Source organism: Pagrus major, chromosome 5, assembly GCF_040436345.1.
Source record: "Pagrus major chromosome 5, Pma_NU_1.0".
Classification (NCBI taxonomy): domain Eukaryota; kingdom Metazoa; phylum Chordata; class Actinopteri; order Spariformes; family Sparidae; genus Pagrus; species Pagrus major.
Window position 1 is genome coordinate 8,863,661 of NC_133219.1, and position 18,784 is coordinate 8,882,444.

General features: G+C 38.9%; 2 protein-coding genes across 3 annotated transcripts; one reads left to right on the top strand and one right to left on the bottom strand.

Annotated features, from left to right (window-relative positions):
- Positions 1-928: 928 nt before the first annotated feature.
- LOC140996459 (dual specificity protein phosphatase 18-like) lies at positions 929-2,057 on the top strand. The gene has a single exon (XM_073466874.1). It carries the CDS (start codon positions 1,030-1,032, stop codon positions 1,570-1,572), a length of 543 nt encoding a protein of 180 aa, XP_073322975.1. The 5' UTR covers positions 929-1,029; the 3' UTR covers positions 1,573-2,057.
- Positions 2,058-4,035: 1,978 nt separating this feature from the next.
- Positions 4,036-13,926, bottom strand: tgoln2 (trans-golgi network protein 2). Of its 2 annotated transcripts, XM_073465990.1 has the most exons (5): positions 13,731-13,926; positions 6,143-7,026; positions 5,828-6,082; positions 5,104-5,187; positions 4,036-5,015 (listed from the first exon to the last, which is right to left on the bottom strand). In XM_073465990.1, the coding sequence occupies exons 1-5, from the start codon at positions 13,786-13,788 to the stop codon at positions 5,010-5,012; spliced, it is 1,287 nt and encodes a 428-aa protein (XP_073322091.1). In that variant the 5' UTR covers positions 13,789-13,926; the 3' UTR covers positions 4,036-5,009. The 2 variants fall into 2 exon arrangements, with proteins under 2 accessions (XP_073322091.1, XP_073322090.1); XM_073465989.1 differs by having other exon boundaries at positions 5,828-7,026.
- Between the last annotated feature and the right edge of the window lie 4,858 nt (positions 13,927-18,784).

Below are 18,784 nucleotides of genomic sequence, written 5' to 3' on the forward strand. Positions count from 1 at the left end.
ACGGGGGTGTCAGAGAGGAGGATGCTGTCCAAGTTACATGTCATCTTGGACAATGGCTCTCATCCACTCCATGACGTGGTGGTCAGCCACAGGAGTACATTCAGTACTAGACTGATTCCACCAAGATACACCACAGAGAGCCACAGGAAATCATTCCTGCCTGTGGCCATCAAACTGTTCAACTGCTCGCCCTGAGTGTCAGACACTCGGAGTCAATAGGAGGACTCTGGACACTTTGTTTCTCAAATAATGTGCAATAACCCACATTTCAACTGTAGCATTATTTATTACACTGTATATATGGATTTATTCTAGTAGAATGTACATTTCTTATATTTTTACTCTACTATTTAGTCTTACTATTTTTATTATTCTTGCTTATATATAGTTTTTTTAAGACTTTTGAATGGGAGCAGCTGTAACGCAAGTAATTTCCCCTCGGAGATCAATACAGTATTTCTGATTCTGATTCTGAAGTCTAACGTACCGACAACTTCTGTAGTCTCATTTAGCCACTTGTTAGCAACCGCCGCTTTTAAGACACGTAAACGCTTTTTAATTCACATGTGGAGTATTTACTGGCGTATTTTGTGTTGTAGAGTAAAACGTGAAAATCTCTTAAGCTTGTATGAACCACAGACCTTATTTCAGGCAGTTAACTGAAAACCTGTTCAAAAATCCCATTGACTTTTGAGACGAGGGAACAGGAAGTAAAAATACTGACTTATTTTCAGGTTAGGGGAGTAAAAGAAAGTCAGTTTAACATCTAAAGATTCAAATAAGTATTATTATAATCGAAGGACTTTTTATTCTGAATTAAAATATGTGAGAAAGAATAACTGTCAGCAGTGTTGTGTAGCTCATCCAAACCCCATCCAGCCGGGGGCGACAGCGTGCGCCTTCACACAGATTTGGCCTTCCTGTGTTGCCTTACAGCTGGCAGGAGCTTGTTCCTCGATGGATCAACCGGGAAACTTTGCAGCATTTCAGTGACACAACTTTGCTGCAGCGATAAATATCAGTCCCTGCATGCATCAGCCGGGTGCTGCAGGTCTGTCAGGCCTGTGCCGTGTCACCGACCACCTTTACATCAGTAATGGCAGAGCCGCTAATGATTCCTCCCAGCTGACTCGGTGCAAGATAACCTGCATCGTGAACGTTACAGAGAGCAGCAGCCCTCCTCCTCCAGGGGTGGAGGAGTACATCCACATCCCGGTCTCTGACACCCCGGGGTCTCCTCTCTGCGATCACTTTGACGAGGTGTCAGATAAGATCCGGCTCACTGCGGAGCGCGGCGGCCGCACCTTGGTGCACTGCAACGCCGGTGTGAGCCGCTCCTCCGCCCTGTGCATGGCCTATCTGATGAAGCACCGCGGTGAGACCCTCCTGGAGGCCCACAGGTGGGTGAGGACCTGCCGACCCATCGTGAGGCCGAACGAGGGCTTCTGGAAGCAGCTCATCCGGTATGAGATGGAGCTCCGTGGGTGCAACTCTGTCCGGATGGTGTCCTCCTCCATGGGAGACGTACCAGACATTTATGAGGAGGAGGCCAGAAATATGATGCCACTGTGAAGATGGCAGGACTTTACTGTGGAGGGGTGTATGGGTTACTTTAAGACTTAATGTGCTTCCTGAGTTGAATAAACTTTATTGTCCAAACTGACAGTGCAGTGATAGACAGCTTCACTGGGAATTTAATAATCAGGCTATACATGACCCTCAACATCTGAAAAGATATCAAGTATATTTTTCTATATTTGTGTAAACAGATTATGAGTTAATTAATTATGTTGGCTTTTGAACATCTACATTCTGGGGTTGTTTGTTAGAAATTCTTTATTAAACGCCTTGTATGGGTTTACTGTTCTTTACGTTTTCATTTTGTTGACTTGTTTTTTGAAAGCCTTTTTTACTGTGTTTTTTGTTTTTACATGGTGAAAATAAATATCTATCTATTTGGAAGTTTCCATATCTGCATATCAGAGAACGTATACTCAATATGTCTGTGACAAGCCAACATCAGCCGACTAATAAAGATTTTTCAATCATTCATGAAATATATCGCAACTGCGATATCTGTATTAATCACAATATAACTGATTTACCATATCATACAGCCCTACAAGTATTATATAAATCTATCAATGTCAAACATGATTTATCAGCACTTGGTACCATTTTTTTTACTTTTACTACACATCTACTGAGTGTTGTAAAAAAAAGTATCTAAAAGTTATACTCGAGTAAAAGTAAAGATATCATGTTCAAATATTACTGTGGTAAAAGTAACCCAAATAGTACTTGAGTAAAAGTCTAAAAGTATTAAATTTTAAATATGCCTAAGTATCAAAGTAACAATCAAAGTAACAGAACTACAAGTAAAAGTAAATATACATTTACATGTATGTATATACTGCATTTTATGGGTCGACTGATTATGGGACTGGAAGATAATCAGATCTGATATGAGCATTTCTGATCATCAGAATCAGTGTTTTGTTTTTTTTATCTGATTGCTGATAAAATACATTTATTTAAAAATGGGCTTCTTTCTCTGATGCAACATGCATCTGCAACTTAACTAGTAACTACAATTATAAAATAAATGTAGTACACTAAAAGTACAGTATTTGCCTCGTATATGTAGTTGAGTAGAAGTATAGAGGAAAATGGAAATACAGTAAAATACAGCACATACCTCAATATTGTACTTCTGTAAATTTACTCAGTTACAGTCCAGCACTGCTTTTACTTTAAGTAAATGATCTAAGAATTTCTTCTATAGGTTTCAGTTTTCTTTATAGGCGCTGATTCAGTTCAGCAGCTGTGAAAGTGCAGGCAGGCAGTCAGTTCAACTCATTTGAGGCTAGAAATTACAAAAAGCTTTTAATTTAGAATCAAAAACATCTTGCAAACATGCTATTTTCATGCTAATTTCAGCCAAACTGCATGAACTAACAAACTAATTCTGCTGCTTATGTCACTCATGAGAAAAAGCAAAGTATTGTATAAAATCACTACATTTTCTTTGCAGATTCTACCATACAAAAATATATTTTCGGAGCATACTAATGACTTTTGATTCTGCCAAGAAACAAGTGGGTTATATTTCTTTTCCTTTTCAAACAAAGTGCCTTCCATATATTCCGACAACCATCCAGAGAAATACAGAGTTTATGCAGGAGACAGGCACAAAACCAGTATCACAGTAATATTCTTCACAATTTGGCACAAGTCTGTCATCTCTGAACTAAACACACACACACACACACCCACATCTACTCTAGAAGAAAGATTTAATCTACTGTATTAGTGGTCAAACTATCCCCACAGACAGGTTTTGTTTTTTTTCTAATAGTGCAGTCCGAACAGTCAAAACAAAACTTTACTTTTCAATGCATTATTACATTATTAATGTTCAACCAAAAGAGGAACCAGAGAACCACGAAGGTGTGGGCAGCCATACAGTATGCAGACAAACTTTAGATAACCAACATTTTAACAATGCCATTCATGCTACACAGACTCTTTTGCATTGATGATAATGAAAGTGGCCACCCTGACAGCAACCGTTGATAAGTTGTATGTCAAATGACTAGTTCAACATTTTGGGAAATATGTTTGTTCCCTTTTTTGCTGAGATTTGGATAAAAGAGATTGACCCCACTCTTTTAGCTTTAAAGGTGCTGGTCTGATTCTATTATCTTTGGACAGAGCCAGGCTTGCCGTTTCCCCATTTCCAGTCCTTATGCTAGGCTAGGCTAACCTGAAGCTTTACCAGAAAGATATGAGGATGATATTAATCTTCTCATCTAACTCTCAGCAAGAAAAAGGCAAATAATCATATTTTTCAAAATGTCAAAAGACCGCTTTAAAAACAAACGTATCTGTTAAAGGAGACCTATTACGCTTTTTTGTTATCCTCCTCTCCATTAGTGTTCTTGTGCATGTAAAAGATCTTGAAAGTTAAAAAGGTCAAATTCAACAACAACAGAAGCTCCTCTCTCCCACAGAAAACACTGCTCCTGAAACACCTTGTCAGTAGTCGCACCTTTAATTCCATGACTTTGTGACATCACACAATGTCACCATGTCACACATTTGCACAATCCATGCTTAGTTTGGCATATAGGAATAGGTTTAGCACAGCCGCTCTGTTGTTGTTAGCGGTGCTGGTTCAGTCATGTTTGAGCTGACCAATCGGAGGAGACTGGGTATTCAGAAGGGGGGCCTTAAAGAGACAGGAAGTAAACAGAGTGTTTCAGACAGAGGGGGGATACAGTGCTGTAGCACTGTTTTTTAAGCACTAAGGCATGTAAACCTATAAAATTATGGAAAATAAAATTATGAACCTGAAAATCAGCATAATATGTCTCCTTCAAAGTGTCAGCCTTTAACAAGTTAAAGTGGGTGAGCACTGTGCTAGCGTATCATTTGGAAAATAACCGTTGCCATTACATTCATCTGGCCAATGCTGTAACACCAGCAGAAACCCCACTGTGATCATTTTGTACATATAAATGGACTTTTCATACATTATATCTCATAGACATTTAAAACAAGCTCAAAGAAAATGTACACAGCCAGTATTTTACAAAGATTCAGATGGCTTAATTAGGTATGCAGTGCAATCACTAATGCACCGTACAAACAAGTCTGGAATCCAAAAAGCTAATATTTTCATCTGCTACTGAAATATCCTGAGTCAGAACCTTCTGAAGGTACAAGATTGCTTTTAAAAGTGGAATAACGACACGAGTGCAAAAACAGCATGCTTACTTTTACCTTCACTTCATTTCACTAATTCCCTCAATAAGGCAACAGTGTCATCTGCATAGTCACACAATAAGCATCTAAAAGGTACACAATGAAAGAAAGTCCATTTAACACAAGGTGAAATCAATGAGTCCACCAGGGAAATATCTGATGGCAGTATCCATTCGCCCTCTTCTCACACAGCCCCCAGTGTATTCAACTGCTCGAGGCAACAGCTTCAAGAGAACTTGAGATTACATCTGAAAGAAAATGGAGCGAATGAAAAAATAAAGTCACAAAATATTTAATGAAACTGTCATTTCTGTTGTTCTTATATCAACAACTTACCTGCTGTTCCAGCTTCTGGTATTCAGTAGATTTAGGTCGGCGTGCGGCCCTGGATTTCTTTCCTTCCAAAACAAAGGCAATTATCTGGGGAGAGACATATTAGTTTTCAACTGACTTACATCGTTGTATGAAGCTTGAAATCAACTGGTGACCTATAAGAAGCCCATGCTAGAACTGAGAGACATCACAAAGGATAAATAACAAACATTTCCATCTGTGCTTAATATACACCACACAGTGCTGGACAGTTAAAAGGTGCAATATGTAAGAATTGGCTATCTGTTGGATTTGTACTCAAAACAAAGAGGGGGCAGCAGATAACCAGAGCAACTGCTAACTGCTGTTAACTGTAACTATAAATCAATCTTCTCATCTAACTCTCTGTAACAAAACAAACAAAGACCATTCTTTTCATCCTCCTGTCGGGGTGAAAAAATGTACAAACTGGCCACATGTAAGTGTTCTGATGCTGCCACGAGTACTGAGAGGAGGGAGTTAAACTATGGTGCAGTTATTCCAGTGCACAGTGGAGACCTGAACCAGTATTAAACAAAGGTCTGCAACATGATGAGCAGAGTAATATCTTGGTTTCAAAAATTCCCATTTCTATCTTCATTTGTTGCAATAAGAATGCACAAACCACCTTTGCAACTCAAATCTGGGTCAGTGGAAACAGAGGAAGCATGCTTCAAAGAGGTATGAGTGAAAATGAAAGGTCAAATACCTTGCGCTTGTTGTGGTAAGTGATGTAAAGCACGGCCACCAGCACAGCTGCAGAGACAAGGTAGGCAAAGAAATGACTGCTCTCTGCCTCATCATTTATACCAGATGGGCCAACCTGACTCGTCTTTGTGTCTTTATTTATGGCTTTAGCTCCTTCTCCCTCTTCCACATTGGCGCCCTCTCCCTCCATCTTTACCTCAGTGGCGCCCTCTCCCTCCGTCTTTACCTCAGTGGCGCCCTCTCCCTCCGTCTTTACCTCAGTGGCGCCCTCTCCCTCTTTCTTTACCGCAGTGGTGCCCTCTCCCTCTGTCTTTACCGCAGTGGCGCCCTCTCCCTCCGTCTTTACCTCAGTGGCGCCCTCTCCCTCTGTCTTTACCGCAGTGGCGCCCTCTCCCTCTGTCTTTACCGCAGTGGCGCCCTCTCCCTCTTTCTTTACCTCAGTGGCGCCCTCTCCCTCCGTCTTTACCTCAGTGGCGCCCTCTCCCTCCGTTTTTACCTCAGTGGCGCCCTCTCCCTCCGTCTTTACCTCAGTGGCGCCCTCTCCCTCCGTTTTTACCTCAGCGGCACCCTCTCCCTCTGTCTTTACCTGAGTAGCGCCGTCTCCCTCTGTCTTTACCTCAGTGGTGTCCTCTCCCCCTTTCTTTACCGCAGTGGCGCCGTCTCCCTCCGTCTTTACCTCAGTGGTGTCCTCTCCCCCTTTCTTTACCTCAGTGGTGTCCTCTCCCCCTTTCTTTACCGCAGTGGCGCCCTCTCCCTCTGTCTTTACCGCAATGGTACCCTCTCCCTCTTTCTTAACCGCAGTGGCACCCTCTCCCACTTTTTTTACATCAGTGGTGCCCTCTCCCACTGTCTTTACCTCAGTGACGCCCACTCCCTCCGTCTTTACCTCAGTGGTGCCCTCTCCCACTTTCTTTACCTCAGGGGTGCCCTCTCCCACTTTCTTTACCTCAGTGGCGCCGTCTCCCTCTGCCCCTTTCTCAATGGTGCCCTTTTCCTGTGTCTTTTTCCCAGCGGCTCCCTCTTTCTTATGGACTACACTGTTGTCTCCTGCCTTTCCATGGTTCGTATCTCCATTTGTCCCTGATTGATCATCCTCTGCGTTCACTCCCTTAGTAGCAGGTACTTTTCCACTCTTATCATTTGCACTGGATCCTGCTGGTTGACCGTCACCGACCTGCAGAAGTTTTGGTGCTGGAGCCCCTGTTAATAAGAAATGAAAATGTAGATTTAACCAACAGAACACAGGGCATGGTGACATTAAAAAAAAAACAGTGTCTCGAATAGCATCAAATAATAATTGCAGCCATTATGAGCTCTGCATTGCTGACCTAGATACAACTGTTTGCTTGTCCTCATTATTTTTCTCCATTGTTTCCGCTGCAAACATTTGAATATTAGTTGGCACTGCTCGTCTGTTCTGTCACACCTTGTTAGTAATCTCCTCTGTCTTCTTTCTGTCAGCTTCCCCAGCTTGATGAAATTAGCCAAGATGATTACCTTAGATGATCAGATTATATGCTGTAAAAAGCATACCGTAAAGGCCAAAACGTTGAGGTCGAAGACACAGCCTCCAAGCACTTGGAAATATGACAACTATTTTGGTGTAACGGTTGAACAAGAACAAGTGACACTAAAAATCATTGTAATTGCTGTTATTTATGAGATGTATCCTAAAACCAGAGAAGAGTGACACACGTAATGTTGAATCTAATGTCACTAAGAGATTTTATTTTGACAAAAACTTTTTTCATTTCATGTAAATTTTAGTTTTAGAGAGGGTAAAATTAAGAAGTGTCAATGGAAGTTTAAAAAAGGGTGTATTTTCAACATTATGTTTACTTTCTTATAATTGATGTTATTATTTTATGCTTTAAGAAGACAGCGACAGCAGAGAGATGACAGGTAGTGAGAGGATAGAGAGATGAAATAAGACAAGCAACAAAGGTCCTCCTACTAGGGCTGTAACTAAAGAGTATTACCTCTGCCAAGGAGGTTATCTTTCCTCCTTGTCTGTGTGTTGGTTGGTTGGTTTGGCAAAAGGATTACAAAAAAAAATAAAAAATACTCATGTATTTCCACAAAACTTGGATGGATGATGGATCTGGGGCCAGAATAGACCCCACTGACCTTTGGTGCAGATCCAGATAAAGGGATGAATCTAGGATTTTTTTCTGACTTTCTTTAACGTTGTAAGATAAAGTGTTTGTAGAAATTTCAGTTAATTTCTCAGGGAATAACGCAGGGATCTTGATGACAAATATCAGTTGTATTTAGATGGTTTGTATCTATGAGTAAGTCTCAAAGAGGATTGTTGGGCCATGGTGGAGGTATGCTCTCTACTGAGTGCCATTGTAGTTTTCATTTATCAATTAATTGTTTCTTCTATAAGATGTCAAAATATTGTGAAAATGCCCATCCCTTCTGCTGTCTAACCAAGAGTACAAAATCCAAAGATTCTTCGTTTACTATCATAAATGAAAAAGAAAATCAGTAAATCATTACGTTTAAGAAACTATAACCAGCAAATGTTTGACATTTTTGCTTGAAAAATCTGACTAAAAAAATTACTTGATTATCAAAATAGTTGGCAACTGATTTTCTTTCAATTGATGAATTGATTAATCAGCTAATCGTGACAGCTCTACCTCGTACAAACATAAACTGGGCACATTGTGGCTCATGGCTGGTTCATGCTGTTTCAAATGTTCACATTAACATACATGAGCAAGTCATAGTAGAAAGAGCACAGGGGGAACAAATGATGTTAACCATGACTTCATTCCATTTAAGGCTCCTCATAAGCAGGCATGCACAATACCTGGACATTAGATCACCTATCTGAACTATTCCATCTAAATGGAATGCAGCCATCATTAATTTTATCAATTACACCGGTGCTTTTTCAGCAATCACATGTCAAAATGTCTGCCTGTCTCTAAAAATGGCCTTAATTGTAAACTCCCTTAAATAAAATGCAATCCAGTATGATGACGCCACTAACTACTGTCTTTATAGTATTCATATAATTAAATGATAACCATGACAATGTCAACAAAAAATGAACATCATGACCTTAATTAATGTATTATGTGAGAGCTGGTCTATGGTCTATGTATACCAGTAATATCGTTGAAGGTGGTTCCTGCATTATTAGCTAATATTGTGGTCATGTCTTGTAGAAGAGCTAAGCTTTTGATTGTGTAATGTTTGATTTTGTACATGAAAAACAAATAAATTGCTCCATTTAAAGGGTAACTTACACATTAAAGTGTGTTTACAGTTCTTGGGGAGGACTACTGCACATGTGAAAAAGTAGTGTAAAGCCTTTAGTGGCTCCAGAGGAAGCTGCATGTACTGTGATGAATTGCCTCCAGTGATGTCACTCAGTGGCTAAATTGCATTGTGGGTAATGTAGGCTCAAGGTTTTGAAAAGGAAGAAGAATGCGTGAAATGGACCATGTTCTCACAGCGGCCATTTTTTTCTGATGTCAAACTCAGGGTGGAAAGATCAAATCTATATCTAGGTGCTGTATCGTAGGCAACTGGACTTGTTTCAGTCTCTTGAAGACGTTTCACCTCTCATCCAAGAGGCTTCTTCAGTTCTAACTAACTGGAGGGGAGCTGCAGGCTTTTAAACTCTGTGTGGGTGCGTTCTTACAGAGTCGTTCAGGACACGTGTGAGCTCTGAGTTTCAGACTCCATAATGAGTCCAATGGTGTTATAGCAGAGCAATGGTAGACCTGTGGACTGTTTTTCAAAACTTGGCACCTACATTACCCACAATGCAACTTAGCCATGGAGGGACATCACTTGAGAAAATGCATCTAATTACATGCAACTTCCACTGGAGCCGCAGAAGACTATACTAAACTATACTTTTCTCACATATGCAGTAGTACTCACCAGCAGTGTTGTAAAAAGTACACACAAGTCATACTTGAGTAAAAGTACAGATATTGTGTTAAAATATTACTTTGGGAAAAGTGAATGTCACCAATACCAACAGTACTTAAATAGTATTAAAAGTCTTAAAGTATCGAATTTAAGTATCAAAAGTACAAGTCAAGTAAATTTTATATATGTATATATATATATATGTTAGGGATGTAACGGTTACCGGTGTCACGGTAAACCACGGTAAAATTCCCGACGGTGAAGGTTACCGTTTAAGTTTTAATTACCATGGTAACCGACGCGGTCGATAACCACGGTGTGGAAAACTCGCGAGATACTTTATCCAAGTCTCCCTACGCAGGCGCAGCGTGCAACGTGCGCTTGTTATGTAGTGAAGAAGACATGGCGGAGGGAGGACGTGATAGTAGCGGCCCTCAAGGCATTTTTCCGCCTTCAAAGAGAACCAAATCTGAAGTCTGGGCGTATTTTGATTATTATAAGAAAGCTCAGGGACAGCTGGTCGAGGGGGGCAGCCCTATCTGCAGGAGCTGCAAGAAGAAAGTTGTTGCGAGGGGCGGCAACACATCCAATTTACTTACTTATTTGCGCAACCATCGCCCTCAACTGTTAAGTGAATGCAAGGTAAATTAACCTTAAGCTCAGGTGAATGATGTGTGTATGTCGAGTTTTCTCTGTCTAATTTGCTGTCACTAATGCAAACTGACCAGATAGTGGTATAACTGAACGAAGTTGATCCGTGATTTGGCATGTTATCTGAACCGCTTATTAATTGTAGATTTTACTTTTTAAAGTCGACCTAATAATTCCCCAGATATTGATGCAGAGCTGCAGTGAGGAGGATTTGAGACAAACACGTACTGGGTGGACTGAGTTAGTGAATGCAAACTGACTGAGATGACTGACTTTCATCTGAGCGCCATTCACCGGAGCAGCGTCTACCTGTGGCTCAGCAGCCATTTGACCAATCAGATTGACCGAGTCCATTGACAACAGACGAGCAAGCAGACAGAGAGACAGACAGCCGATATATATATAAGTAATATCAGAAATATATAATACTTGTGGATTATTTGTAGAATAGACTATATATAAAGAATAATCTAAAATGGTGAATATAACAAGTGTCTAGATAGAGATAAGAGCCAAAATATAGCGTTCATTATTAATTTAACAATAATCCTTTTTGTTTTGATCTAAAAGATTATCCAACCTGTTTCTCACAAAAGTGATATGATCTAGATTGTGAGTTTTGTGATCTGTTGGTTGCACCCTTAGTATTAAGTAACAATGACAGTAATAATTAATAATGACATTTTCTATTCATTTTTTTCACAGAGAGGGTCTGCTGGCCAATCGAGTGCTACTGCCAGTACATCTCATTCTACCTCTGTAACGCAGACATTACAGGACGCGTTTCAAAAACAGGCTGCTTATACCCTAAGCCTTTTAATATATAATAAATCTATTTAAATATAAATCTTGGTGAAATTATTTCAATTTATAAGTGTATCAGTGTTTTTACAACATTTTTACAACATTTTAAAAATACCGCGGTATACCGATAACCGTGATAATTTTGGTCACTATTACCGTGGTGTGAAATTTTCATACCGTTACATCCCTAATATATGTATATATATATATATATATATATATATATATATATATATACATATATATATATATATATATATATATATAGGCCTGTCACGATAACAAATTTTGCTGGACGATAAATTGTCCTAGAAATTATTGCGATAAACGATAATATTGTCGCTTTGAGACCATTTTTCAACTAATATAATGATAATGGCAAAATAACGCAAGTACACCCTTTCAAAGATCAATAAACCTTTATTTCTAAAGAATATTTAATATTGGAATGTGAAGAAGACATTTTAAATATCCAAAATAAATAAAGATGGAGGTTGTGGCCAAAGCAATTGAGCCATGGCCAGCCACGGTTCCTTACTGCAGCAACAATGTTAGCACCATTGTCTGTAGTGATGTGGAGGCGTGACGGTACACGTGATGATGATGACGTATGTTTTTTTCAAGGTGTTTCCCCGGTGTCCTCCTGTTAATCTAAACATGTACCAGCTGTCTGTTTATAATCATATGGATGCTGTTATAATATGTTGTAATTGAGATCCTGACCCACCAAACATCCTGGAAAGTGACAAAGTTACGTTTTTCTATAATTTACATAATTACATAATCGCCATCAGTAAACTGGACGCTGTCTGACTATTTCACTCGCGGGGTTCATGAAGTTCACTAAGTCTTGGTCTGGAGGGCTGACCGTCACCATGACAACAGTAACTGACCATCGCAGTGATTTTTTTCACCGCGACAAACACTTGGTGAGTTAAAGTTTTTTGCCGGGGACAGACGCTGTTTTTCGGCCAGAAATGTGACGAAGAGTCGGTCGGACCGGCAGGCTGACAGACACTTATCCACGAATAACTGCGGTATTTTTTTCCTCACATAAGTTGCCAAAGACACGACCAGTTACTACGTTACTGTTGTTTGGTCCTGTAACGTTGCTTTGTGGGACATTTATCTTTATTTTGTTGAGTGAAGGATCTGTAGAGTTATCAGACACCAACACCATCAGATCGACACGCCCTCGCTCCGCGCCGCCAGCTCAGTTCGCCAATACTGCGCCTCTGATACCTCCGGAGGCGCAGCGAAATTTCACCCCTCACCGCATCTGATCTTTCACACAAAGGCGGATGCGGAGAATTGCCGCAGGAACCCCGCATGCAAACGGCAGTGTGAATGGGGATGGTGACTGACACGAGGAAAACAAACAAGCATGCAAATGGAAATTATCGAGGCCGGCAAAATTATCGAGCTCATTTTAATTTATCGTACGATTAATTGATTTATTGATTATTGTGACAGGCCTATATATATATATATATATATATATATATATATATATATATATATATATATATATATACATATACATATACATACATATACATATACATACATATACATATATATATACATACATATATATATATATATATATACATATACATATATATATATACATATATATATATACATATACATATATATATATATATATATATATATATATATATATATATATATATATATATATTCGCATTTATGTATGTATATACTGTGTGAAATGGGTTGACTGATTATCAGATCTGATATTCAGCATTTTTGTTATCATGTGATTATCAGATGTGGGGCTTTTTTTAAGCCGATTGCTGGTTAAATAAATACACTCTAATATGTGCTACTTTGGTTCTGATCTAACATTTAATCTGTAAATCTATAAAGTAACTAGTAACTTCTGTTATCAAATTTATACAGCAGAGTAAAAAGTACAACAATTGCTTTCAAAACACAGTGGAGTGCAAATATAAAGCGGCTGAAAATGGAAATACAAGTACAAAGTACAAGTACCTCACAACTCTGCTCAAGTACAGTACTTCGGTACTTAGTTACATCCCATCAATGCTGCCCAAGACATGCGTGTGTAAACACACTTCAATGTGTGAAATTGGTAAAATGACTCTTTAATACAGTGGCTCTGAACCAAGTTGAAGTGAAATAAAGAGCAAGATAGCATCAGCACACTCTACAGGCTTGGCTCATTTCCATGACGTAACGTTGAATCAGAGTCATTAAACTGAGCTTCACTTGATATCCACACCCCCTCTGCAGTGACTCTCCCCCCAGCCTGAGAGCCACTGAGCTAACAGGTTTACCTCTGTACCACTGTCTCCACAAACGGCTGTTTAGTTACCGTTTAAACAGCAGCGACATGTGACATTTACAATATTTCAAGTTAGTGAACTAATAAAATGATAACAACCCAACAGCAGGTGAAAACAGGTGATATTTGTGGATAAATAACTAGCTAATCTAGCTAACAGGGACTGTGGGGGTGTCAGACTCTGATGACATACGAAGCCAAAACGATACAACACTACACTCACCTCTGACCGAGCAGCAGCAACTCACAAATACAACGAATATCAGGAAACACGCCCTCATTGTGTCCACACGACGACGAAGAGACGAGACAGATACGTTTAATCTGTCGCTGCTTGGGGCTCACACCACAATCCGCGTTGACAAATGCAGGTCGACAGGTTGGAGGCTGTGACAAGTCCTGTTCCTGCTTCCGTGTACAAACCAGCCTGCTCTTCTTCTACACACTGAGACACAGGAGTGGACTCTACTGCCGCCTGGTGGCTGAGGGCTGACACTGCAGGCTGCTGATGCATCACACTGCTGCAGGGTTGTATTTGCCTGCAGCAGTGATGGAAAGTACCTAAGTATCTTTTGACCCAAGTGCTGTGCTTAAAGGAGAAGTTCACCCAAAAACATATTACAGCACTCCTCCTAAACAAATGAAGAAGCCGGGGACTCGTTTTAAATAATCCAAACATAAAGCGGTTTAAAATAGGAAGGCATAAAGACATGATATTCACAAGGTAGAAGGATGAAGAGGTTGTTTACATGGGTTACTGTTTATTTACTGTTTATTTATTTATTTATTTGGTTACTTCATATTTATTCTTATTTTCTTCTTATTATTATTATATTTACTCTATTCTACATGTATAAAAATACGGTATAATCATCATTATGTATATTTTTCACTGTATTTTATACGCATAACCAGATATTGGATATTCTATATATACAGTATATTATATTACATACTGTATATGCACTGTATATCAAATATAATAATATACTCATATACAAAAAGATAACTTTATGGTTAACATAAAAATGATTGATAAAAATATGTAAATAATGAATGTATATGTTTGATAAGGATAGTATATCAGAAATTAATTTATATTTTTGTATGACAAAGTAATAGTACATGTTCAGACCATTGAGGAAGCTGGTTGATTATCATTCTATGACTTATGGAGAAAGGGTGGGATTAAATAAGTTTATACTTCTCACTTCTTTTCGAACATGTCAACAAAGTCATCAAGTGTTTGACAGTTTCTTTTGCTTTATGCTTTTCATTGTCTGTAAATATTTTTTTTCTGTCTGTCTGCTTTGCTTTTTATTTATTTTCTGTTATTTGTTTTTAAATATTATCCATGTCTGTCATTTCTTTTTCTTAAAAACATTTCAAAATGTAATCGCCCGAGCAATGACTAGATCTTCTTCATGCTCCTTTCGTCAAACTTTATTCTCAGTAGTTGTTACCACTCCAGCTGCCTTACACAACACACGTGGATTATCACTTTTCTTCACATGCATTTATACAGGATATCTGTCTGCTTGCTTAAGGCATGAATGTGTGTTCATCACGCCTTCCTGTTCTGCAAACACATGTGACATTTCACTGACAACAGTGTGATTACTAGGTTAATGTCTCACTAGTTAAAAACGATGCTTAAAAAACAACACATTTGTCCTTTAAACTTTGATTATTAATAGATTTTTAACATTTTTTAATTTAATATTGGCATATCAAACAAACAAGTGACATTTTCAAGTTTCAGTCATACGAATGCAAACAGTTGCTGTCATTTTCCACAACCACAGTTAATAGTGAAATAACTATTAACTAAAGTTTAATTAATTATACATTCACCATTTATAAATGGTTATTGTCATAAGTGTTACAAAAAAAAACTGTAGCAGGTATGAAGGAACTGTGTGAACTTTATTTTTCACAATTGTATTTATAGTAACAACTTAGATATGATGATAACAGCTTTGAAAGTCTGGAAGTTTTTGGTTTGGGTACCTTGAAAGTGCTTGAATTTTCCTCTTAAAAAGCTGTGATCTGGATTCACGTCGTACGTTGAGTTTTCTGATTTCGTGTACCTGTTATTGTTGTCAAGTGTTACCTAAAAAAAACCTTTCCTAACAATTTCACAGCGCTCCTGTCAGGTGTAACTAAACTTGTTAAACAAGGTGAACTCCTGACCCTGAAATCAAACCAACCCACCAACCAACCAACCAAGCAAGCAAGCAAGCAAGCAAGCAGACAAGCAACAGGATATCACCTTACCAGACACAACCAGAACAGATTCTTGGAAATAAATAAAAAGTACTACAAGCTAAAGCACAACATATTTAAAGCAATTCTGAAGCAATGTTCGCAAATGTCACTGTGATGAGAGTTACAGCAAAGTCACATGTCCCACAGCCAATCAGTGTCGTGATTTGAACCAGCCGTCCACTTGTGATTGAAATGCTGTTACTGGTATATGACAGTTGCTCAAACTGGGAAGTTGTAAAGGCTCCACTTCCTCTTTTCAAAAATAGTCATCGCATATTTCCTTTACACATACCTGAAAATATCTTGGTGTGTAGGTTATTACGGAATCACAGTGTCTGTGAATCTCTGTTGGACGTTCAGTGGGAGGAGGACACAACTTAATGGTTGCATTACTTTTTTTAATGGCACATGTGGAAATGAGGGGAGACTAAATATTTAGGCTGGATTCAGCTACAGATGCACGCGAGGCTGACATCCTCCTATTGTGCTAAAACCTCATTGTGCTCAACTGACCTGAACTTGTGGAGGAGAGTGCTGGTGAAGAATTAAATGCCATATTTATTATTATACAAGTTTGTTTTTTTTTTTCTTTTCCCTAGTGGGGGAGATAACATTTGTGTTATTACTGCCACCCACAGGTTAGGCGCTGACATGATGAGGATATTCTCTCCACATGAGGCGGCTGTGTCAGCGTTTGACCTTATCAGCAGATGGCAGTATTGACATACAGTGGGAAAAAAGTGATTACAGCACATCATGACACCAGATTACCGTGTGTGTGTGTGTGTGTGTGTGTGTGTGTGTGTGTGTGTGTGTGTGTGTGTGCGATTGTGTGGATTTACAAAAACTCACAACTCATTAAAACATCCTAAAATAATAGTAAAATAGCTTTTTAGGAAAATAATTATCATAAAGCCACTAAGAGTTAAAGCAGAGCAACACACGTAACAATATTATGGATTGCAAATGAAGGTGTGCAGGAGCTGCTGAGGCAAGATAATCATCCAAATGTTAATTGAAGGTGTTTTACATCTCAGCTGGGTGTGGGGGGACCTGTGGGTTCTTGTAATGAATATGTCTTAATTGTGGCAGGCTGTTTGACATTTGAAAAGTCCGATGATCCCTCTCATTCTTGACACTAATTTGCATTTCCATCTTTAAGGTCAAATGGGTATGAATAATACATTAAGGAGGTTCTTAAGCTCACAGCCAGCCATACCTATTTTCACAAAGGCACCAGCTGAGTCTTGCTAATCTGAGCGAACGTCCCAGAAACAATCAATTAATATCACTTTGAGAAGCAAACACAGCATCCTGTTATTAATGGGAATATAAGGTCAAGAAGTCAATGGAAGATGTAGGATCAGCCTCCTCTGGTTAGTTTGACAGTGATATGAAATGAGCACGGTTTTATTTTTTATTTTTTTTGCATTATTTTTAGGAGTTTTGCGACTTCTCAAACGACAGCTCCTCGCTGCAATATTATCACGCGTGTGAACTATCAAAGGGTTAACCTGGAATAAATTCAAGATCAAAGGAAGGCCCAAAAAAGGAACCTTGGCAGGAGATTGGAAGAATTTAATGAGGAAAAATTAACATGTATTAAATCTGACCTCGTGCTTACATGGCAGATGTTGAGCAGCACAGCAACCAGATACGTTATTAGAGATAAACAGTGGCGTGTTACATTTTGTGAGGAGCATGGGAATTTGAAGAGAACACGCCGTTTATTCCAGCTCAGAAAGATATTTTTCTTAAAACTGAGCAAAATGACTTTGGTTTAAAGGGGGAATATGTCGTTCTGGGGAAGAAATCCAGAAACTAAAAGAGGTGATGTTTACAGTATTGATAAGGTTATAATAATAACTCGGAAATATATAGCATTTCCATAACTGAATTAAAGGTGCACTATGTAGTTTTGGAAAAGAAATTTTAATCAGTAGAGAAAGATCTTCATTGGCTGATTTTTTTTATGCCTAAACAAAATAAATAAACAAACTCTGAATAAACAAACTGACCTTAAAGGACAATGCAATGTCATACTGTTTTACTTTGTTTATATGTGGCGGACCCTGCCACCTTTCTAGCTTCAAACAGGGACCTTATTTTCCTCTGAAAACAGCTTGTTTATTCAGTTATGGAACACATAAATATTTCTGAGTTTGTATTATCACCTCATTAATATCATAAATATTAACATTCTGAGTTTGAATTTCATCTCCAAAACTACACAGTGCCCCTTTAAGGACAACAAGTGGACAATAATGAAAATAAAGTCTCCAAAAAACAGTTTGAAGCTAGAAAGGTGGCAGGGTCCGCCAAATATAAGCGTGTCGTCCTTTAAGTTTGTTTATTTATATTGTTTAAGCATGAAAATCAATCAATGAAGATTTTTCTCTACAACTACACAGTGCACCTTTTAAATCCTACTTATTCGATTACATTTTGTTGTAATAATCATGTTTTTTAAATAGATCACATGGGATTTTTTGCACCAAGATAATAAAGCTCATTTAAGACAAAAAAACCAGCAGGCACAGGGAGGGAAATGTATGTAAAAGAAGAGCAACCATCACCAGGACATTTGAAGTCATTCACCTGGGGACTGACTTTAATAATGAGCCCTCTGTGTTAGGAGAATCGAACATTGCTGTGGATGTATGGCCTTGAGGAGACAGATTTTCTGGCTGTCTTGACAACTCATTACCTGTAATTTCACTGACGGATTGGCGGAGTGGCTTCGAGTAGGCAGCCGTGGCACCAGAGACTGTGCGGTTTGTGCCTGCAGAATGATGTAAGATAGAGCGGCAAACAAGCAAAAGACTTATTATGGCTAACGATTGCTTAAAACAGAGCGGGGGAGGATCGACAGTGTGGTGCCTCTGCGGGGGGGGAGGGAGGGCAGCGTCTGTCCACCTGTGAGTAGTTTTAGAAGTCTGATTGAAAGAAAGATGTTTCTGTCAGACAATTAAGTGTAAATTGATGATGATGATGATGTCAGTAAATCTC